The following is a 22,433-nucleotide window of genomic DNA, read 5'->3' on the forward strand; positions in this document are numbered from 1 at the left end:
TATTAGTGATCACTGTAAAGTGCATTATTTTATGCTTTGTGTTACATTTCCTCTTCCACAGAGCGAGTACTGCACTACAGAGAGAGTGTTCTGGAACAGGTTCTCCAGTGGAGCACACTGCCTGAGCCTGAATCTGCTTACTTGATCATAAAACAGTTTCAAGCTGCAAAAGCCATCAAAAAGTACCTCGGTATGAATGTCTGTTCTTACTTGTCTTTACTGAAATCAGGCTATTCCACAAAAATGTCTGGAATAGGAGTGCTGATGGATATCAACCCAATTTGCTGACAGCATAATTTGTATCAGGGACGGTGTTTTTAACGTGTGCCTGTTAACCATACTCCTGTCTAACTGTAACATCGGAGACACGAACAAAACTCTATTTATTACTCATCATAAGCTGCCGTGAGAAGGTGGTGACAGCCCTTCTCCATGAGTTGAAGTCCATATGGCTGTGATGATGTGATAATTAAGTCGAAAGTTCTCGGAATTTGATAACAGTGATGACAAGTGCCAGTAGATTACTGCATCAGGATGTTGTGTGGCTTTAACAGAGATTGGAGGTAGTGTCTCCATGCTCTTGGTGGAACAGATTGTGCACTTGAAAGTGTCATAAAACCATAGAGTTTTGCAGCACAGAAAGAGGCCCTTCAGTCTATCGTGTCCATACTAGTCATCAAAAATCCATCTATTCTAATTCCACTGTCCAGAACTTGGCTGCAACCACAAATGCTATGGCCTTTTAAGTGCTCATCTAAATGCTTCTTAAATATCTTTTGTATTCCCGCCTCTGCTACCCTTTTAGGCATTGAGTTCCAGATATCCACAACCCTGTGGTTGAAAAAGCTTTTTTTTCTCAAATGCCCATCTGAATGTCCTGCACCTTACCTTAAATCTGTGCCCCTTGGACACTGACTCCTCTATCAACAGGAAAGGTCTTTTCCTACCTACCACGTTTATGCCCGTCAGATACCTCTCAGCTTTCTCTGCTCAAAGGAAAATAAACACAACTTGCATAGTCTTCATTCATAGCTGAATTGATCCAGGCCAGGCAATGTTCTGGTGAATCTCTTCTACTCACTTTTTAGTGCCATCACATCCTTTCTGTTGTGTGGCAACCAGAACTATTCATGATACTCTGGATGTGGCCTAACTAATCTTATATACAGCTCCATCATAACTTCCTTTCGTTTGTGTTCAGTGCCTTTACCAATAAAGGCCAATAACCAATTTGCCTTTTTAACCAACTTATATACTTGTCCTGCAGCCTTCAAGGATCTATTGGTATGTACACTGAAGTCCCTCTGATCCTCTGTGCTTTATCAGACCATAATGTTCAATATGTCCTCCTTTGCCTTGTTAGTTGTCCCAAAATGCATCACCTCACATTTTTCAGGATTAAGTTCCATTTGCCACCGTTCTACCCACTTGACCAGCTCATCTATATCTTCCTGTCATCTAAGGCTTTTCTCCTTGCTATTTACCACACCACCAATTTTTGTGTCATCTGCAAACTTACTGGTCATATGAGCTACACTCATGTAGATCATTAATGTAGACAACAAACAGCACTGAACTCTGTGTTATGTCACTGGATATCAGCTTCCAGTCACAAAAACATCCTTTGACCATCTTTCTCTGCTGCCTGCACAAAACTAATATTGGATTCAAATTGTCCTCGATCCCATGGGCTCTTAGCTTCTTAACAATTCTGCCATGCGAGACCTTGTCAAAAGCCTCACTGAAGCCCAGGTAGACAACACCACGTCACCTCCTTCAAAAATTAATTTAAATTCGTTGGACATGCTCCTTCCCTTAGAAAGCCATGATGACTATCCTTGTTTAATCCACACTTCTTCAAGAGCAGATTAAATCTGTCCCTCAGAATATTTTTCACATAGTTTCCCTATGTCAGATGTTTAGAGTCACTGACCTGTATTTTCCTGGATTATTCCTAACTCCCCCCTTGAATAATGGTACCATATTAGCTATGCTCCAGTCCTCTAGCACCACTCCCGTGGCCAGAGAGGATTTGAAAATTATTGTTGGAGACCCTGCATTCTGCAGCACCGTTTGGTACATCTGTTCCCAGCCTGGGGGATTTATGAACTTTCAAGCCTGCTAAATGTGCTAATATTTCCTTCCTGTCAATGTTAAGTTTTTCAAGTGTATAGTGTCCCTCCCTCTGGTTTCTGGACATATGTTTTCCTTCTCTACAGTGAATACTGATGCAGTGTATTCATTTAAAACATCAGCTGTATATTCTCCAGCTCAACACCTACCCATTCCCTCAAAACACACACCGCACACATCACCCCACATACCCACCCCACCCACACACACCACACATACACGTCCACACCACCATGCACACTCCGTCACCCCCATGCACGCGCACACCCCCTGCACACTCCCCACATACCTTCCCAACACACAACCCCCACACACACTGCCCCACACATCCCCCTGACATCCCCCCCCAGACACACACACACCCACTTACACGTCCACTTTGGCCCCCTAATAGGCTGTACTCTTTCTATAGTTCTTCTGTTGCCCTTCATATATTTATAAAATATATTTGGATTTTTCTCAATGTTATCTACCAATGTATTGTCATGTTTCCCGTATATCCTTTGACACTCAGGGTTCTCAAGATATCATCCCTCTTTACTGCAGTAATTGACTCCTTGATCAATATTAGAACACCACTTCCTCTTTTACACCCTGTCCTCCCAAATCTTTATCCTAAGAATTCTACACCCCGGAATATTGACATGCCAGTCCTGCCTCTCCCTCAACCATGTCTCCATGATAGGAATGAAATCACATCCTCAACACATCTGCCTTCCTCACAAGGCCCACTGCATTAAAATAAGTACCATCCAAATTGTGATGCTCCCTTATGTCTTAACTTGATTCAATCTGCACTGCCTTCTAGACTAACTTGGTAAATCTTCTTTAATTGCCAGGGCCTCAACCCCTGCTGTGCTCTATTCTGCATCTCATCCCCCTGTCAAATCAGTTTAAACCCACACCAACTGCACCAGTTAACCTCCCCGTAAGTGTGTCGGTCCCTTTCTGGTTCTGGGTACAACCCGTCTGACTTTGTGCAGGTCCCACCACCCCCAGAAATAAACTAAGTGATCCAGGAATCTCAACATCTCCGTCCTGTTCCAAATCTTCAGCCAGGCATTTATTTTTACTCTCCACCTCTTTCTGTACTCTCTGGCACCCAATGGTTCTATGGTTATCATTTTTTTTTTTTTTTTAATCCATTCTTTTTTACTATCACTTCCATGGTGGGATTTCAGCCTCGATCCCTGGGACATTACTTGAGTCTTTGGATTCCTAGGTCTGCGATAATACCGCAACACTATCACCTTCCTCCTGGTGAATTGATACAATGCAATCTTTAGATAGCATAAATTGCAGTCATTGTGTCCAATGATGCAGGGTGTGGATTTTGAATCTAGTATTATTTATGTATTAATATGAATGTAGCTGCTTTATCAACAATAAATCAACAGTACCACTGAAGATGTTGACAACACAATCTTTTTCAATCTTTTTTAAAATCCTTCTTTTTTTCATCAGAAGTCTTTTGCCAACCAAACTGATAAGTCAGCAGCTTCATAATCATACCTGTCAAATGAAATGTAGAAAAATGGAAGATGTTTGACTCTCAGTAATGTTGATGTACATCCAAAATATAGAGTTGGGAACATAGCTATCAATAAAATTCAGAGCTGGGCACTGGGATATCAAAAATTGTATGGTTGTTTCCATCTCCACATCTGAATGCTTCTGTCATGGTGAACAGTATTTTACTCATTATATTTGTGTCAATGAATTTGTTTGGAAATCTTAAAAGTGGTTTAATTTAATGGCTAGTAGCCACAGTCTTCAAAATTTACAGCGGAAAAATGAATAATTAATGTTTATATCCCTTTTGTTCTTTTGCAATTCTTTTTAAATGCATGGTTTTTTATATTAATGATTGTATTTTTCATTGTACATCATTCTACTCGACAGCTGGGTAAGAAAAAACCTTTCTACAGTTCTATGAAAACTAAGCTACAATAAGATATCAACACAGGGAATGCTGAAGGAACTCTGCTGGTTTGGCAGTCTGTCTATAGAGAGAAACAGAGTTAATATTTTGAATCTGCTGTAACTCTTTTTCAGAACTGACCATTCCACACAAACCATAAAGTATTGCTGAATTGAACATCAACAATTTACATTGAAAAGGTCTAAATAAATGTAATAAAATGCCCGAAGAAGCTGCTTTGTTTAATTGTTCATGGGAAGTGATCAACACTGGCAGGGCCAGCATTTATTGCCCATCCCTAGTTGGTCTCGAGAAAGTCAGAAGAGCTTATACAACAAAATATAACACTGAATCGCATAAGGAGATAGTAGATTAGATAACTAAAAAGCTTGGTCATATTGTAAGGGGCATTTTAAAGAAGGAAAGCAAGGAAAGAGGGTATTCCAAAACTTAGGGCCTGAGTAATTGAAAACATGTTGAGCAATGTTGGAGTGAGTCAAGTTCTAGAGCCATAGAGATGTACAGACGGAAACAGACCCTTCGATCCAACTCATTTATGTCAACCAGATATCTTAACTTAATCTGGTCCCATTTGTCAGCATTGAGCCCATTTCCCTCTAAACCCTTTGTATTCATATACCCAACTAGATGCTTTTTAAATGTTGTAATTGCACCTGTCTCCATCACTTCCTCTGGCAGCTCACTTCATACATGCACCACCCCCTGTTTGAAAACATTGCTCCTTAGGTCCCTTTTAAATCTTTCCCCTCTCACCTTAAACCTACGTCCTCTAGTTTTGGACTCCCCTACCCTGGGAAAAAAGACCTTGACTATTCACCCTATCCTTGCCCCTCACAATTTTATCAACCCTAATAATCATGAGACCAGAACTGATTCATTAGAGATATCTGGGAAGATTGTGGGCCACAAGGTTTACAAAGATAGGGAAGAACAAGACCATGGAGTCACAGAATTGTTATGGTGCAGAAAGAGCCCAGAAGGAAAAATCTGTGGCAGACAAGTTAAAGAAGAAGTTCTGAAGAAGGGTCCAGACCCAGAACGTCAGCTTTCCTGCTCCTCGGCCTGCTGTGTTCATCCAGCTCTACACCTTGTTATCTCTGTTAAAGAAAGCTATTGGTTCAGACAGGGCTAGGACAAAATAAACATTGGCGAAAGGTCGATACAGTGGCCTGGTGGAAGGAAAGGAAGCAGCAAATGCAGCTGATCAGTTCACTTCAGTCTTTCTGACGAAGATGTCCATGAGCTCCTCATATGTCGGATTGCCGCTGAGGGTGGAGTGGACAAAGGAAAGAGGTTTCAGAGTGAAGGTGGAAAGAAAATGTAGGGGGTTAACGTTGTCTTCCAGTGTGCTTCTTGAATAGTGAGCAGCAGTTACAGTTAATGAGAGTGTAGTTGTGCTTTACATGAATCTGCCAAACCTGTGGTGAAAGGTTAAAGTACTTGCCTGCCGTATCTTTTCAAACATACATGCCTCAGACTTGAGTGATTGGAGGTGAGTGTCATACCAGGAAGAATGAGTAAGATTAGTAACTGTGCTGTTTTATTGGGGAATGGGTAATCAATATTATAAAAAGTGACAGGTATGCTGAGAGCTCACCGTCCATCCTCATCAATAACCTCACACAATGGAGGGGGCCTAACCCAAGCAAAACTGAAAACAATGGAAATCCAGCGAGAGGGCACCCTCTGCTGGTTAGATTCATACCCCAGCCCAAAGGAGCATGGTCCTGATTACTGGAGGTCAAACATCTTAGTACCAGGGCATCACTGCAGAAATTCCCCAGGGTAGGCACAACCATCTCACTTGTATCATCAAAAACCTTCCTTCCATCATCAGGTCAGAAATGACAATATTCACTGACAATTGCACAATGTCACCATAATTAGTATCTCCTCAGATACGAAGCAGTCCCTATCCATGTGTAACAAGACCTGGATAACATTCAGGCTTGGAGAGATGCATGTCAAATAACATTGCGCCACACAAGTTCCAGGCAACGACCATTCACTTAAGAGTATCTAGCCACCTTGCTTTGAATTTCAATGACATTACCAATGCAAAATACTTACTACTAACATCCTTAGGGTTACATTTGGCCAGAAACAGATCTTTACCAGCCACATAAGTAGATCGGTGCAAGGGCAGGTCAGAGGCCGGAACTTCTACAGTGAGCAACACAGCTCCTGCCTCAATAAAGTCTGTCCACTATCCACAAGCCAGGACTGTGATGAAATAATCTCTACTTGCTTGGATAAGTACAGTTGTATGACACGCTTGGCTTACTACCATCCAAGAGAGAGCAGCCCACTTAAATGGCATCCCATCCATAAATACTGCCCTCACCTCTGACATATAGTAGCAGCAACATGTACCAAATATAAGATGCACTGCATGAACTTTTTAAATGACCTTGAACAGCAACTTCCAAACTTTTGACCTGTACCACGTTAAAGGTCAAGGCAGAAATTACATGGGAACACCACCACCTGCAAGTTCTCCTCAAAGCCAGAGATCATCCTGACTTGTTAGATGTCCGTCCCACTATGATGGTGTCATCAGTGAACTTGTAGATGGCATTCATTCGGAATTTGGCACCACAGTCTCAGGTATACAGGGAGTACAGTAGGGGGTTGAGGACGCATTCTTGGGGGGGAGGGGTTGGCTCCAGTGTTGAGTGTTATTGTGGAGGAGGTGCAGTTACCTATCCTTGCTGATTGCGGCCTATGGGTCAGAAAGCTGAGGACCCGGTTTCAGAGGGCGGAACTGAGACCAAGCTCACGTAGTTTTGAGATTAGTCTGGAGGGGTTAATGGTGTTGAAGGCAGAGTGGTAGTCAACACGCTGGAGTCTTTGTTGTCCAGATGTACCGGGGATGAGTACAGAACTAGGGATATGGCATCCTCTGTGGACCTGTTATGTCGGTGGGCAAATTGAAGGGGATTGAGGCAGGTTGGGCGATTGGAGTTGATCTGGTCCATGGCCAGCCTCTCCATAGATACAAAGCTATTCACTCTAGATATGATTCTAGTAAATCTTCTTTAAACGTTCCTTAAAGCTTGACATATTTCTAAATCATTAGCTGAGCGTAAGCTATGAATAAAATGGCATTGTGGGTCGAGCTACCTCACACGGATTACAGCAGTGCAAGAGGTAGTTCAGCCCCACCTTTTGAAGGGCAACTGGAGATGGGCAATAAATGCTGGCCCAGCCAGCGACGCCCACGTCCCATAAGTGAATAAGATAAATTCCCATGCTTTTGTACTTTGAGGCCAGAGAAACGCAAGTTTAGTGTTTTGTGGCTTCCGAAACCTGAGGCTAACTCCAAACCCTACATCCTCCATGTAGTTCACTTCAGGGAAGAAAATCTGCTATTCTTACCCTTTCTTGTCACTAATTTTATGCTCACACTGTGTAATTGCTTCTCAATCGTCCTGCACAATGGCCCAGCAGACACTCAATACAAGGGTGATTAGGAATGGCAACAAATGCTGGCTTCACTGGCAATACCCACACCATATAAAAGAAAAAGTAAATCCCAGAACTGCGTAATAATTCACTGCAATTAAAGCACATCCTTTTTACAATGCACAGTCTAATAGTGACATTTGAAGTTGTCAAAACATTAAGCACTTATCAGTCAAAAAAACTTGCAACAGCTCAGCAGAAATCCCCCAATGACTGCAAACTCTCCAACCAGGCAGTTTGTTTTAGGACTTTAAAAAATCCCATACCAACACATGGAAATAGCAGAGCTGAGGGATTTCACATTTGCTGTAGAGCTAATGATGGTGAATCCGACCTCAAGTATCCGCAAGTTTGTCAGTGAAGAATCCATGGCACTATTTTGAAGAACAACAGGGAATGTATCGTTGTCCTGACCATATTTATTCTGCACTCAAAATTTCTTGAAAAAGATGATTGTTTGGTCATTATTCCATGACTGTTTGTGGGAGTAACTGAACATTCATTGGCTAACACCTTTCCTACATTACAGTAGTGATTGCATCTCAAAATGCTTAACCAGGTTTAAAATGCTTTGAAACATATAAATGCAATTTATTCTAACTATTGAGTTTACAGTGTTAAAGTTTCAAACTTTGGAACAATTCAAGTCTCCAAGGTAACATCAGATAGCCAGGATATTACTATTGACTGAAAATTACATAATAAATTTCATGTTGTTATGACAGTGATGGAATGTTTGGGTGTGTGCTGAATGAAATCTAACAGGCAAGACATTCTAAATTTGACCAGCTGAAATAATGAGTGTATGCTGAATGTTTAGCTGACAGGTTTAGTTCTGGATCAAGGAATAGACATTTTGAGAAAGATAATGTAATTCATCATGCTTGTCAGCCACACAAATGATGATACTTACTGTGTCAGCCCAACTGTTTGGTTCAGTGCATCTTGTTATGTTCTACTCAAACTGAGACAACCTTGCATGACTCCCCATCTAGGTGTCTGTATTAGAACAGCCTTTTTGTATTTCTGCTTGTGTGTATTCTCAAAAGTGTCTTCTCAGAGAAATAAATTCAACTGAAGCTGACAGAGTAAGAAAAATGATCAGCATCTTGCATTCTACTCTTCCATTCTGAAGAATGGTCACTGGACATGAAACGTTAACTCTGCTTTCTCTCCCCAGTTGCCGCCAGACCTGCTCATTTTCTCCAACATTTTCTGTTTTTGTTTCAGATCTTCAGCATCTGCAGTTCTTTGTTTTATTTGAGATTCTGAGTAGCTGCATACTAAGTAAGACATATATTGTCTGCTTTAATAAAGTTTGCAGTACTGTCCAGAATTTTGGTCATTTATAGAAATATAGCTGCATGGGAGAATGTGCAAAAATGATTTCCAGGGGTAGAAATGTGTGTTATATATGTTTAATAAAGAATTCTGTAGTCTAGATATACAGATATAAAAGGATATGGGTATAATGCAGGAAAATGGATTTGGGGTAGAAGATCTGTCGTGATCTCATTGAAAGGAGTACTCTGGGCTGAATGGCCTACTCTTATTCCTATAGCCAATGTTCTTATTTTATATCTATCAAGAAAGAAGATATTTCATTTTGTGGCACAATGTAGAATGACAGGTTATAACTTAAAAAGGGGTAGCAGATTTAAAACAGACATGAGAAGAAACTACTTTTCTCATAGGGTCATGAATCTGTGGAATTCACTATCCCAGAGTGGGGTGGATGCTGGAATTGAGCAAATTTAAAGAGGAGATAGATAGATTTTTAATGAATAATGGATTGAAGGGTAATGGAGAGCAGGCAGGAATGTTGAGTTGAGTCTGAGATGAGAATATCCATGATGGTATCAAAGCAGAGAAGGCTCAAGGGCCTGAATTGTCATTCCTACTCCCAATCCTTATATTCCATAAAAGTATTCTCAGGCTTGGGTATCTTTTATTTGAGGTGGCGGAGGGGCAGACAAATAAAAGAAAACTGAGGGAATGACTTGCTAAAGATGCTTAAAATTTTGAAACATTATAGCCATTAATTTAAGATAGTTTACCAGTCATCCAGTACGGAAGGGAATTCAGAAGAAATGTCCTTATCAAAAAACTGGTGAAAATGTGGAACTCGCTACCTCAAAGGCTGGTTGACATGAATAGTGTGCTTCTATTTCAGGAAAACTAGATCAGCATGTGAGGGTAAAAGAATTAACAGGTTATACTGAAAAGTATAGATAAGGAAAAATAGAAGTCATTTTGAGTTGAGTGTAAAATGCCAACATGGGGTGGCAGGACCAAATATTTCAGTGCTGTATATTAGATGTAAAAATATATTCACGCTTTTAATCTGATCAATTAAATTTTATTTAAAAGAGCTGCAGTGTGAATATATTGTCGAATTTCTTAATTCCCAATATTCTACTGATGATAATAAAGTAATTTAATCTGGAATCATAAAAAATCCTAGAATCATAGACTCGTACAGTGTAAAAGGAGGCCATTTGAGCCATCATTTCTATACTGGCTCCCAAAAGGGCTATCCTGTTAGTCTCCAGCGCGGTGTCCCTGGCTCTCTAACTCCTTCACTTTCAAAGATGTATCCAGCTCTCTTTTCAAACCTCCAAGGGAATTTGCCAGCACTGCTCTCCCAGGCAGCACATACAAAATCCTAACAACTCACTGAATAAAGTAATTTCTGCTATTCCCACTCCCAGCTCCCTTGGTGACAACCTTGAAATTCTGACCCTGAGTTACTGACATAACAACAGTGAAAGTAGAATATCCTTCTTAACCCTGTCAAAATTGGCCAAATTTTAAACACCTCAAAATGGCCAGCTCTTAATGTTCTCTACATCAAGGAGAATAAGCCCAATTTCCCTAATCTATAATATATGTTTTATGCTCAAAGTCTCAATATACTAAAACTTAAATAATAATTTTGAAAGTATGTTTAAATGTGTACTGACTGTCTGAATATCACCAAAGACCAAACCAAAATACCATAACCAGTGTCATTTCTGTGGCATCTCTGCCTAAATATTTGATAGTGGACAAAATTTTGAGACCTGGCTTAGAATTTTCTCTGCTCAAGATAGTAATATGTAAGATTATAAGAGCCAAGAATGTAAATATAATGTATTTTCAAGCAGAGAAACAGGTCAGCCAGCGTGGGATGGGAATAGAAAATAACTGAAGCTATATTTTATTTCACAGTGAAAAATGTCAAAGACTCTGTGAAAACAGGAATTCTAAAATGGAGAGAAGAGCCATCCAAATTATTATCTGGAAATAAATTTCAGGAGCGTTACTTTGTCCTGCGGGATGAAAAGCTGCTCCTTTATAAGGACGCCAAGGTGTGTATGTACATTTTAAATGTTTGTTTATAAGTTCTTGCCAGAAAGTTTAATACACTGACAGAGGGGTTTGGAGTAGATTGGAGGTAAAACTGGAAATGAATTTGGAGCACAGACTCCCATCCGCCTATTTCCAAATTTAGTAGAGCAGGAATGCAGGACAGGCAACCAATACATTCCCTGGAGACAAGCTAATAGTTTGAATATTTTACTGTTACTCTTCATTTATCAACCCAAGCCTGAATGTTGCCTAGGTCTTGTTGCATATCAGCACAGACTGCTCCAGTATCTGAGGAATTATAAATGGGACAGTAAACTGTGTAATTGTCAATGAACCTCCCCACTTTTAACCTTATGAAGGAATCGTTCAAAAATTACTGAGTTATTGGTAAGTACAGGCAGACTGTAGGTTAAGAAAGTGTTATGCACATCTTCTGGACTGGTGTAAGATGATTGATATTATTCCTAACGTTCTGCTCCACCTGCATCTAAGACTGCATGTCTGTGGCAGGACATGGTAGAATCTAATATGGCACGGTGAGCAATAACATGATAAGTCAATCCATCAGTGTTATGGCTTCCCAGACTGCAAGATTTCAGAAGAATGCTGGATGTGTAATGTCTTGCCCCAGTTACCCATTAACTTGAAGGGGAGCTTTGAACCCAGACCATTGGGTCAAAAAGCAGAGACTGTTCAATGTGCTGATAAGCCCAGAACCAGCAGGAATGACTGAATGTGGGTATTAGCCAGTAAGGGCAAACGTCCAAATGGAAACCTACTGTCTTCAACCACAGTAACACAAGTGGAAGGTGACATCTCTACCCCAACTCTCTAATTTTAAACTGCTACAGTCGCCTTGAATTTCTTATCCCGTTTATCATCCTCCCTCTTCTGGATTTCCAAAGGTGAACCAAAAGGAAAACTAAAAGGAAAAGTTTTGTAGGATACTTGTCGGGCGCCGATGTAACATTTTCATTCTAAATAGCTTTATAAATAACTGTTGACATTAAACAAACATAACATGTAGAATATTGTTCAAGCAGGTGTTAGGGAAGCATTGTTGATAATATTTCTTCCAGTTTGCTTTTAATTATTCAGGGTGAAAGATTAGAGTATAGCACAATGCTGCATATAAATAAGGACAAGTCATCACTCAATTAAGAATCAGATTAAAATGAGCTGTTTGGTCAGCTTTGGCTCCTATCTTCACAGACAGTTAATGGCAAGGCAGTTTCATCACAGTGCAAACAGAAGTTTTTTTTTCCTTCAGTACTTTTAAATTATAACTTAAGCTTTTGCAAGTAGTATCTATACCTGAATGTTACCAAAACAGTTACAGATTAATTTGGAAGTCTCAAACTTCTTTGGATACAGAAGATAAGATTTGCAAACCAATTAAAATTGTAAGCAAGTTCTCCCGCTTCACATAACAGGGAAAGAATGAAATATGTTTAGATGAAACAAAAACAATTCATGGGAAAAGCATTTTTTTTTTAAAATTCTATTGAATCACATAAATAAGAATTACTATCAAACTAAGGATCGAGAAGGGTAACTTAGACATGCTATTCTTGTAAGAATTGGAACCATCCAATGGGATCCACTATCTCCGTTACCACAGAAACTTGAGGACATTACATGTGGGCCACTGCATGGAGTACTTGTGGTCAAAGATGTTTTTCTGCACAAACTTTTCCAATAAGGGACAAGTGGTACAGCACAATCCAACTGAATGGAGCATTCTGTGGTACGTAGTGAGACCCATCCTTCCCAAAACTGGGGACAGATAGAACATTTACATTTAGTGATCCCTGAAGGAGAGTTTTACCCTCCCTGATGTGTGAAGGATAATGGCAAGAGTGCTGAGTTAAGTCAAGTGAGAGTCCAAAAATTGATGTGGAGTTAAACTGTCACAATTAAGTCCGCTTTCTTTAGATGGCAAGCTCACTTTCTTTCTTACAATCAAATGGTGAGAATACACGTGCATTTGCATCTTGCTAATTGCACTCAAATAAAAGCAAAGTGCTGTGGGTGCTGGAGAACTGAAGTCTGGAGTTCCAAACAACACAAAACTTTAACTTGTACTCATTTCTCACAGCATCCAAAAGGATCTAATGGTGCAGTGGCAGTCTCCCTTACCTCTGAGCCAGAGGGTCTGGGTTCAAATGTCACCTGTCCCATAGGTGAGTCATAGCATATCCAAAAAGATTGATTTCATAGAATCCATCGAATCTGGAGGCCACTGTGACATTTCACATTCTACAATTCTTCGGTGCAACCATGATGTCAATGATGCGCTCTTCATGACAGCCACCAATTCATCTTGTTTCCCCCTTGAACAACTTCCCAGGAGGAGTATGCAGCAATGACATGAAGATTCTCAGCCCTCCTTAGTTTCCCACAGGTTTGAGGTGCAATTGATTGTACCCACATAGCGATTAGACAGCCTATCATCAACCGGCATATTTGTGAACAGGAGAGGATTCCACCCCTGTAATGTTCCAACCATTTAAGATCACAATAAAGTAGGCCTTCACCAGATATCCAGCGAGCTGCCACAACTTTTTCAGTCTGTGGACAGCTCACAGATACCAACCGCTTTCAAAGGTCCTCAGCCTATACAAGGCTAGGTTGCTGCGTGATAAAGTGTATTCACTCCTCACCTGGTTGATGACACCTCCAAGAAATCCTCAGGCTGCTATTGAGGAGGAAGACAACCCTGACCACTCTTCAACAAGGCCCATTGCAGAACAGACCATTGATTGGCGCACTCAAGATAAGGTGCTGACACCAGAATTGGTGAAGCAGTGCCATGCAGTATACCCTAGACAAGGTCCCCCACATCCTAGTGGTATGCTGTGCCCCCACAATGTCAGTCACAAAGGAAGAATGTATTGAATATGAATGAGAACAGTCCTCTGAGGAGAAAGATGATGGTGAGGATCTTCAAGTGGGCAAGATAACAATCAAAGAGAGGAAGACGGGGCATTGGTTTGCCAAGTCACCTGATAGCTACCTGCTTCCATTATGACCGAACTGGGTTGAGATTTTCTCTGTGCCTCCCGTTATTTTATTTGTGCCTTGACTGTCAGTGCTCTGCTTGATGTGATCCAAATTCCTCAAGGATTGAGTAGTTTTCTACTTGATTGATCTGTGTAATAAAATATTGACTTTTACTTTGAACTGGGGCACTGATATCCTCACATCTATAAATTTTTCATGGCATGTGGAAAACCTGTGCTGAAACACCATTCACGCTAAAACAACAAGAGATGCAGTGAGTAATTACCTCACGCTCCTAGATTTTTGTATCTTTGGCACAAGCACTATTTTTGCACATCTCCCATCAGGCGGTGCAGTGTCTGGTGAAAATGACCAAGTTGCCCTCAAATCCTGCGATTGCCCCGTATTTACATTCCACTCTCACCATCTGTGAAGTGCTTTTGTTTGCAATGGCCCTTCGTTGTAACCATGCAACAAAGCCTGACCTTCGTCTCTGATGACGCTTTTATTACTATGGGCTGTAAAGTCTGTTCCCTCCATCGCACTTCACAATGTTGTAATTTGACACCTTGACTCCTATTATCCATCTAACAACCTTAAATATTGTAGCATGGCTTTGAGTGCCCCTGGTTGGAAAAGACCTTTTCCTACCTTGAGCCTGTAGACACATGACAGATTCCACCGTCGCTCTCAGAATTATATTCAACTAAAATTTGTCACCTTATGGCCTTTTAGCAGGAAGGTGGGTGGGAGGAGGTGTATGCTAGGTAGCTGTGGGAGTCGGTGGGCTTGAAATGGATATCGGTTTCCAGGTGGATGCCAGAGATGGAGACAGAGAGGTCCAGGACGGAGAGGGAGGTATCAGAGATGGTCCAGTTGAACTTAAGGTTGGGGTGGAAGGTGTTAGTGAAGTGGATGAACTGTTCGAGCTCCACAGCTACCTAGAATACACCTCCTCTCACCCACCTTCCTGCAAAAAGGCCATCCCCTATTCCCAATTCCTTCACCTCTGCCGCGTCTGCTCCCGAGGTGAGGCATTCCACTCCCGGACATCCCAGATGTCCTCGTTTTTCAAGGACCGCAACTTCCCCTCCACAGTGGTCGAAAATGCCCTCGACCGTGTCTCTGGCATTTCCCGCAACTCATCCCTCACACCCCCTCCCCACAATAACAACGAAAACAGAATCCCCCTCGTCCTCACGTACCACCCCATCAACCTCTGGATCCAACGCATCATCCTCCGACACTTCCGCCATCTGCAATCTGACCCCACTACCAAAGACATTTTTCCCTCCCCACCCTTATCTGCTTTCCGGAGGGACCACTCTCTCCATGACTCCCTTGTCCGCTCCACACTCCCCTCCAGCCCCACCACACCCGGCACTTTTCCCTGCAACCGGAGCAAGTGCTACACCTGCCCCTACACCTCACCCCCATCCCAGGCCCTAAGAAGACCTTCCACATCAAACAGATGTTCACCTGCACATCTGCTAATGTGGTATACTGTATCCGCTGTTCCCGATGTGGCCTCCTCTACATCGGGGAAACCAAGTGGAGGCTTGGGGACCGCTTTGCAGAACACCTACGCTCGGTTCGCAACAAACAACTACACCTTCCAGTTGCGAACCATTTCAACTCCCCCTCCCACTCCTTGGACGACATGTCCATCCTGGGCCTCCTGCAGTGCCACAACGATGCCACCTGAAGGTTGCAGGAACAGCATCTCATATTTCGCTTGGGAACCCTGCAGCCCAATGGTATCAATGTGAACTTCACAAGCTTCAAAATCTCCCCTCCCCCTGCTGCATCCCAAAACCAGCCCAGCTCGTCCCCGCCTCCCTAACCTGTCCTTCCTCCCACCTATCCCCTCCTCCCACCTCAAGCCCCACCCCCATCTCCTACCCACTAACCTCATCCCGCCTCCTTGACCTGTCCGTCCTCCCTGGACCAACCTATTCCCTCCCTAACTCCCCACCTACACTCACCTTTACTGGCTCCATCCCCGTCTCTTTGACCTGTCTGTCTCCTCTCCACCTATCTTCTCCTTTATCCATCTTCTATCCGCCTCCCCCTCTCTCCCTATTTATTTCAGAATCCCCTTCCCCTCCCCCATTTCAGAAGAAGGGTCTCGACCCAAAACATCAGCTTTCCTGCTCCTCTGATGCTGCTTGGCCTGCTGTGTTCATCCAGCTCTACGCCTTGTTATCTCAGATTCTCCAGCATCGGCAGTTCCTGCTATCTCTGTAACAGTTTAACTATCAACTTTGGTTCAGCAATTTCCACTTATACAGGATTATTATTATTTCAGATAAAAGTGCAGAGTCACCTAGCTGTTATGGTGTTCAAGTCTGAGCAAAGAACATTTTAACTGTTTTGCAAATTCCTGACTCAGATATAATATATTGACAATTGGAGATTGGAGTAAAGAATGAAAGTAGTGTTGCTCTTTTGGGAATATAAGCCTTAAAGATCTAATAAACATTTATTGACAAAAGTCTTTTCAATTTGCTTACTAATTATAATGTTTAACTTTTACAGAGCAATAAAACTGAAAGAGAAGTAGTTATGAAGTCCTTAAAACTGTACCTTGGCCTGAAAAAGAAACTGAAGCCTCCGACTAGGTAAGGATATTTTGTAATTGAGGACAGAACACAAGTTCAGACATGAAGCAATGTTTTATTTATGTAAATTGATTTGGCAGACACATTTACACAAAATGCAAATTGTCTTATTTGCATTTGCAATATGAAATGTATAAAAACACAAGGCATTGTGATTAAACATCATAATTCCTTTTCACAATGTAATCTCTTGGAGAAAGCAAAATAAATTATAAAATCAGAGGCCAATTCAAGGCCCAAAATCTTAGAAATCCTTCTCTGCCCTCTTTAGATCATCAAAATGAGTTTGGGAGATTACCAAGTGAGGTATTTACTCAGAAACTTAACCTGTCTTTCTCAAATTTATGTTGAACGCAGCAAGAAACTCACCCAGCTGTTTCTTTTTTAATCATTGGGAGCAAATCTGCACTTGCCTGTCAAGCCAACAATTTATTCTAAATATTGATAACTTTTTGCAAAAAGCAAAATGTCTTGATATGCAAGCTAATTCAATGTTTGTAGGTCATGAATGAACTCTGATTTTTCCTATCCTATGTAGTTAAAAGGTTGTTCTTGGAAAGATTGAGGATCTTCCTAAGTGTATTACAACCAAGAAAGAATGTTTACGTATTGTCATTGTTTTAGGAAACAAGCAGTTGATTCACCTACTGCAAACCCCACAAACAACAATCCTAATGACTGGATAATTTACTTTAGCGATGAAATATGACCAGGAAATCAGGAAGCCCACTTCTATTCTTTTAACTGGCACCATGAAATTTCTTACATCTATAAGAGAGCAGACAGGCTTTGGTGATCCAAAAGACATAGACCATTCATCAAGTTTAATAGTGTATGAAATCACCCCACAATGTATGCTTTCCAAAAGAAAATATGTTCAACTGACCTATCGAAGTCCGGTGTATCAAGTAGTATATCCCATCAACTACTTGCCCTCAGAAAGGGACTGATTTTATCCAATCTGCCTGTACTTGCAGAATTTGCAGTAACTTTTGCAATTGGACAGCATTTTGCTAGATAATCCTGACTGTGCAAAGAATTATGCTGATAACCAAATTAAAATTGACTGTTAGTCAGTCACACAGTATACTGAGAGTATAGCATTAACACACAGGCCCTGTTCTTTGCAGACAGAAAGAATATGTACATGCATTGAGCCTATTTCAACTGAATAAAATAAGTTGTAGCTATTTGCAGGTTTATTTCTCAGGGCAAATGCCTTGACTATTCATAGCTAATCTGCCTTTAAAATTTAAGCCAAGTCTGGCAGTTAACTGTCAATCAACATTAACTGGTGTATCTCCATGGCAAAACCTCTACCAATCAGAGTCTACTTGCCAACCAAATAATGTTCTCCTCTCATTCAGTATAAATGTTGGTTTTCCCCTTAACTTTATATTCTTGTGAAATGTCCTGATGATTTTAAAATAAAAAGCCTTGAGATTTGTGTCTTCCTTTCAGCAATACCGCAGGTAGGATATGTACTAACAAGCTAATTTATCAGAAAGCTGACTTATCATAATAGACATGTAAGATCGACACTGGTTAGAAAACTGGGGAGGATGAGCGTAATAGCTAAAGCCACAGAATTAAGGGCTACATGTCTAGCAATGGCCAATGCTCTTGAAGCGTGAAGTCCAATGTCTTGTGAAATAAGTATAATAATTTTGTTGTAACCACATTTTTTAGTTTGATATGAATTGATTTTGACAGTACATTCATACAAAAGCAGCAACATAGGATTCAGATTGGCTGTTTTAAAATTGTATTCATTATGTGGGTGTTGCTGGCTGTTTATTGCTCATTCTGAGTTGCCCTTGAGAAGGTGGTGGTGAGTTACCTTTTTGAATTCCTGTAGTCCATGTGCTGTAGGTGGGCCCAATATGGCCTTAGGGAGAGAATTCCAGGATTATGACCCCAGTGACAGTAAAGAAACAGTGATATATTTCCAAGCCAGATGCTGAGTGTCTTGGAGGTGGTGATGTTCCGATGTATCTGCTGTGTCCTGCCCTTGTACTTCTAGATGGAGCTGGCCTCTGGTTTGGAAGGTTCTGTATAAGGATCTTTGGTGAATTTCTGCAGTGCATCTGTAGATAGTACACACTGCTGTGACTGAGCATCAGCGGTAGAGGGCAGGATACTTGCAGATGTGGTGCCAATCAAGTGGGCTGCTTGAATACGTGGATGGTATCAAGCTTCTTGAATGTTGTTGGGGCTGAACTCATCCAGGCAAGTGGGGAATTCCATCACACCCATGACTTATGCCTTGTAAATGGTGGTCAGGCTTTGGGATGTGAGGAAGTGAGTTACTCGCCACAGTATTCCTAGCTTCTGACCTGATCTTGTAGCCACTGTATTTATATGGCAAATCCAGTTGAGTTTCCAGTTAACGGTAACCCCAAGATGTTGATAGTGGGAGATTCAGTGATGGTAACACCATTGAATGTCAAGGGGTGGCATCGTCTCTTATTGGAGACAGTCACTGCCTGGTATTTGTGTGGCGCAAATGTTACTTGCCACTTGTCAATCCAAGCCTGGATATTATCCAGGTCTTGTTACATTTGAACATGGACTGCCTCAGTATCTGGCAAGTCACAAATACGCAGTGCTGAACATTGACTGCCGATGACTGCACAATCTGAACACACTTAAGCCAAGAGGTCTAAGACCACTTCTGGTAGGTAACTGTAGCTGTTGGTCATGTAACTTCAACTTTGCACTACAATGGCAAGGTAGCTCCAGCCTGATACAAAGTGATAGTTAAATCATACTTTCTGTTGAGAATTTTGGTAACTCACTTCCAAATCATTGTGCTGAAAACAGAATTGTTACTTGTGTTCTCCTAATGTTAATGAGCTGGGGAACAGTTGGCCATGTAATAAAACTCTGCAATGTTTGAGGTATAAATAGAACTCTAAGAGAGCATTTAACTGTCATTAACTTTACAAGTTAAATGGCTCCAACAAAAATTCAGCTGTTTTAAAGTGCAGTTACGTTCCACATCTTGCAGCATTAAGAAATTATGTTACCAATACAAAACATACAATACAAGTGAGGCAGGATTCAATCAGAGGTTCTGCATCAAAGGAGATCCCACATTTGCTGGAGGATAATTGCAACTAGTACAAAGTCAACCTTTTAAACCTGAAAGTTTATAAATCATTTCAGTAATTCATTGACTCATCATGAACAGAACATATGTTTGGTGATTGATTGCTGAGGATAGCAGAACTTGACACTGAAGATCAAACCAGTGCAAAACTGATAAATGTAATTTCTCATTAAAGTAATGACAATCAATATAGCTTGGCCTGTCCTGTCCAATTGTGAAGATCAGTCGATTGTGTTGCTTGTCGTACAAGTTCAGATATTTCAGCTACAGCTATAAAGACCAAGATACTGTTCTTTACTAATAATGTTGGAATCTGTCTGTTTATTCTCCATGATCCAACATTTTTCTTACCTTTTCAAATTCGAAGCCCAATTAGTTTTCTCTTATTAAAAAGAAATTTAGTTCTTTTGTCTGGGTATTAGATTAATTCTTCTTAAAGTAATGAGTTTCTAGCCTTTGCTCTGCATGTCTTGGTGCTGCCTCTTTCTCAGTCAATATCCTGTTTGTAATATTTGAACGTATGCTGCAATTACTAATTAAGCTTTGAGCCTGATAGAGCTAGACATTTGTCTTCCTCACATCCTCCTTTAACAACCTATTTATCACTGTTGCCATTTAGGTTGATGAGAGTAAAAAACGTGCACTTCCTTTCAAGGACATCACTTTAACTCTTATGTTGCCAGAATGCAAAATATTTAATTTGCAACTTAATTTGTACCAAGCTTCCCCAGTTGTAAATGAATACTCACTTCGTACGATGACAGTTGCGTAGATCTGGGATGGTGGTGAACACATAACTACTTGTTATCGTCCTTGAATCTGATATTGATGAATTCTTAAATTCAAAGAACAACAAAGAACAGAGAAAATTACAGCACAGGAACAGGTCCTTCGGCCCTCCAAGCCTGCGCCGATCCAGATCCTCTATCGAAACCTGTCACCTATTTTCCAAGGATCTGTATCCCTCTACTCCCTGCCCATTCATGTATCTGTCTAGATACATCGTAAATGACGCTATCGTGCCCACCTCTACCACCTCCGCTGGCAACGCGTTCCAGGCACCCACTGCGTAAAGAACTTTCCATGCATATCTCCCTTAAACTTTTCCCTTCTCACCTTGAAATCATGACCCCTAGTAATTGAGTCCCCCACTCTGGGAAAAAGCTTCTTGCTATCCACCCTGTCTATACCTCTCATGATTTTGTTGACCTCAATCAGGTCCCCCCCCCAACCTCCGTCTTTCTAATGTAAATAATCCTAATCTACTCAACTTCTCTTCATAGCTAGCGCCCTCCATACCAGGCAACATCCTGGTGAAGATATTGAGGGATAGGATCTATTTACATTTGGAAGAAAATGGGCTTATTAGTGATGGGCAGCATGGTTTTGTGCAGGGAAGGTCATGTCTTACCAACTTGATAGAAGTCTTTGAGGAAGTGACAAAGTTGATAGATGAAGGAAGGGCTGTAGATGTCATATACATGGACTTCAGTAAGGCGTTTGATAAGGTTCCCCATGGTAGGCTGATGTAGAAAGTGAAGTCGCATGGGGTCCAGGGTGTACTAGCTAGATGGATAGAGAACTGGCTGGGGCAACAGGAGACAGAGAGTTGTAGTGGAAGAGAGTTTCTCAAAATGGAGAACTGTGACCAGTGGTGTTCCACAGGGATCCGTGTTGGCCCCACTGTTATTTGTGATATACATAAATGATCTGGAGGAAGGTATAGATGGTCTGATTAGCAAGTTTGCAGATGACACTAAGATTGGTGGAGTAGCAGATAGTGTAGGGGACTGTCGGAGAATGCAGCAGAATATAGATAGATTGGAGAGTTGGGCGGAGAAATGGCAGATGGAGTTCAATTCAGGCAAATGCGAGGTGATGCATTTTGGAAGATCCAATTCAAGAGCGAACTGTACGGTAAATGGAAAAGCCCTGGGGGAAAATTGATGCACAGAGAGATCTGGGTGTTTCCGTCCATTGTACTCTGAAGGTGGCAACGCAGGTGGATAGAGTGGTCAAGACGGCATACGGCATGCTTTCATTCATCGGACGGGGTATTGAGTACAAGAGTTGGCAGGTCATGTTACAGTTGTATAGGACTTTGGTTCGACCACATTTGGAATAAATTCCTTAACTTTGTTCCGATCCTTATTGCCGAGAGTGGTAGCACTTCAATGAGTCTAGTCCACACACAGTAAATATGGATCCATTATCTAATACTGCACAATTCTGATTCTGTCAGCAACACATCAATCACTGATCTGAAACATCTTGTCACTAATACAGTGCACTCTCTTTGATCCCTATCTCCACGACCTTCCATTTCATTTTAGTTTCAAATACTCTGTAATGCCTTTGAGTCAGTAATCGTATACTTGTACTTTGAATCATACCTAAAACACGTATTGACTACACCATAGACATTCTGGAATTCATTATTTACTGGAAGTTTCACATTCCCTTTGCTTCTCAATCTTTTCAAAGTATTTCTGGAATTCATTTCTCTCGGTTAATTTCTTTTTTCATATTGTTGCCTGTAACTGGATTTCCAAACTGCCTTGTCAGTCTGTGAACGTAGGGTCCTCCATTTTTTGTTGTATCACGATTGCCCCATTTGCATCAGAAATGCTGCTGGAAAGGAATGCTCCCCACAAATGTTTTTTTTCAGTGCTTTTGAGATTTATTCCAGCAAGGTATATGTATCTGCAAAGCTATCTCATACCAAGAGTTCTGTCTAAAGTCAATATAGTCCAATGACTCACATGCCCCTCACAGATTTGGGAATTTCCAAATTGAATTCCTGCAG

The 22,433-nt window shown here is 41.2% G+C and overlaps 1 protein-coding gene across 1 annotated transcript in view; it reads left to right on the forward strand.

Annotated features, from left to right (window-relative positions):
• Positions 1-22,433, forward strand: part of LOC125484113 (arf-GAP with Rho-GAP domain, ANK repeat and PH domain-containing protein 2-like) — a 57,806-nt gene that overhangs the window by 13,154 nt on the left and 22,219 nt on the right. Inside the window, exons 2-4 of the mRNA XM_048601532.1 lie at positions 62-190; positions 10,751-10,890; positions 16,433-16,515. Coding sequence (XP_048457489.1) covers positions 62-190; positions 10,751-10,890; positions 16,433-16,515 — 352 coding nt within the window. The remainder of the gene's footprint in view (positions 1-61; positions 191-10,750; positions 10,891-16,432; positions 16,516-22,433) is intronic.

Source organism: Rhincodon typus, chromosome 1 (assembly GCF_021869965.1).
Source record: "Rhincodon typus isolate 14 chromosome 1, sRhiTyp1.1, whole genome shotgun sequence".
Classification (NCBI taxonomy): Eukaryota; Metazoa; Chordata; class Chondrichthyes; order Orectolobiformes; family Rhincodontidae; genus Rhincodon; species Rhincodon typus.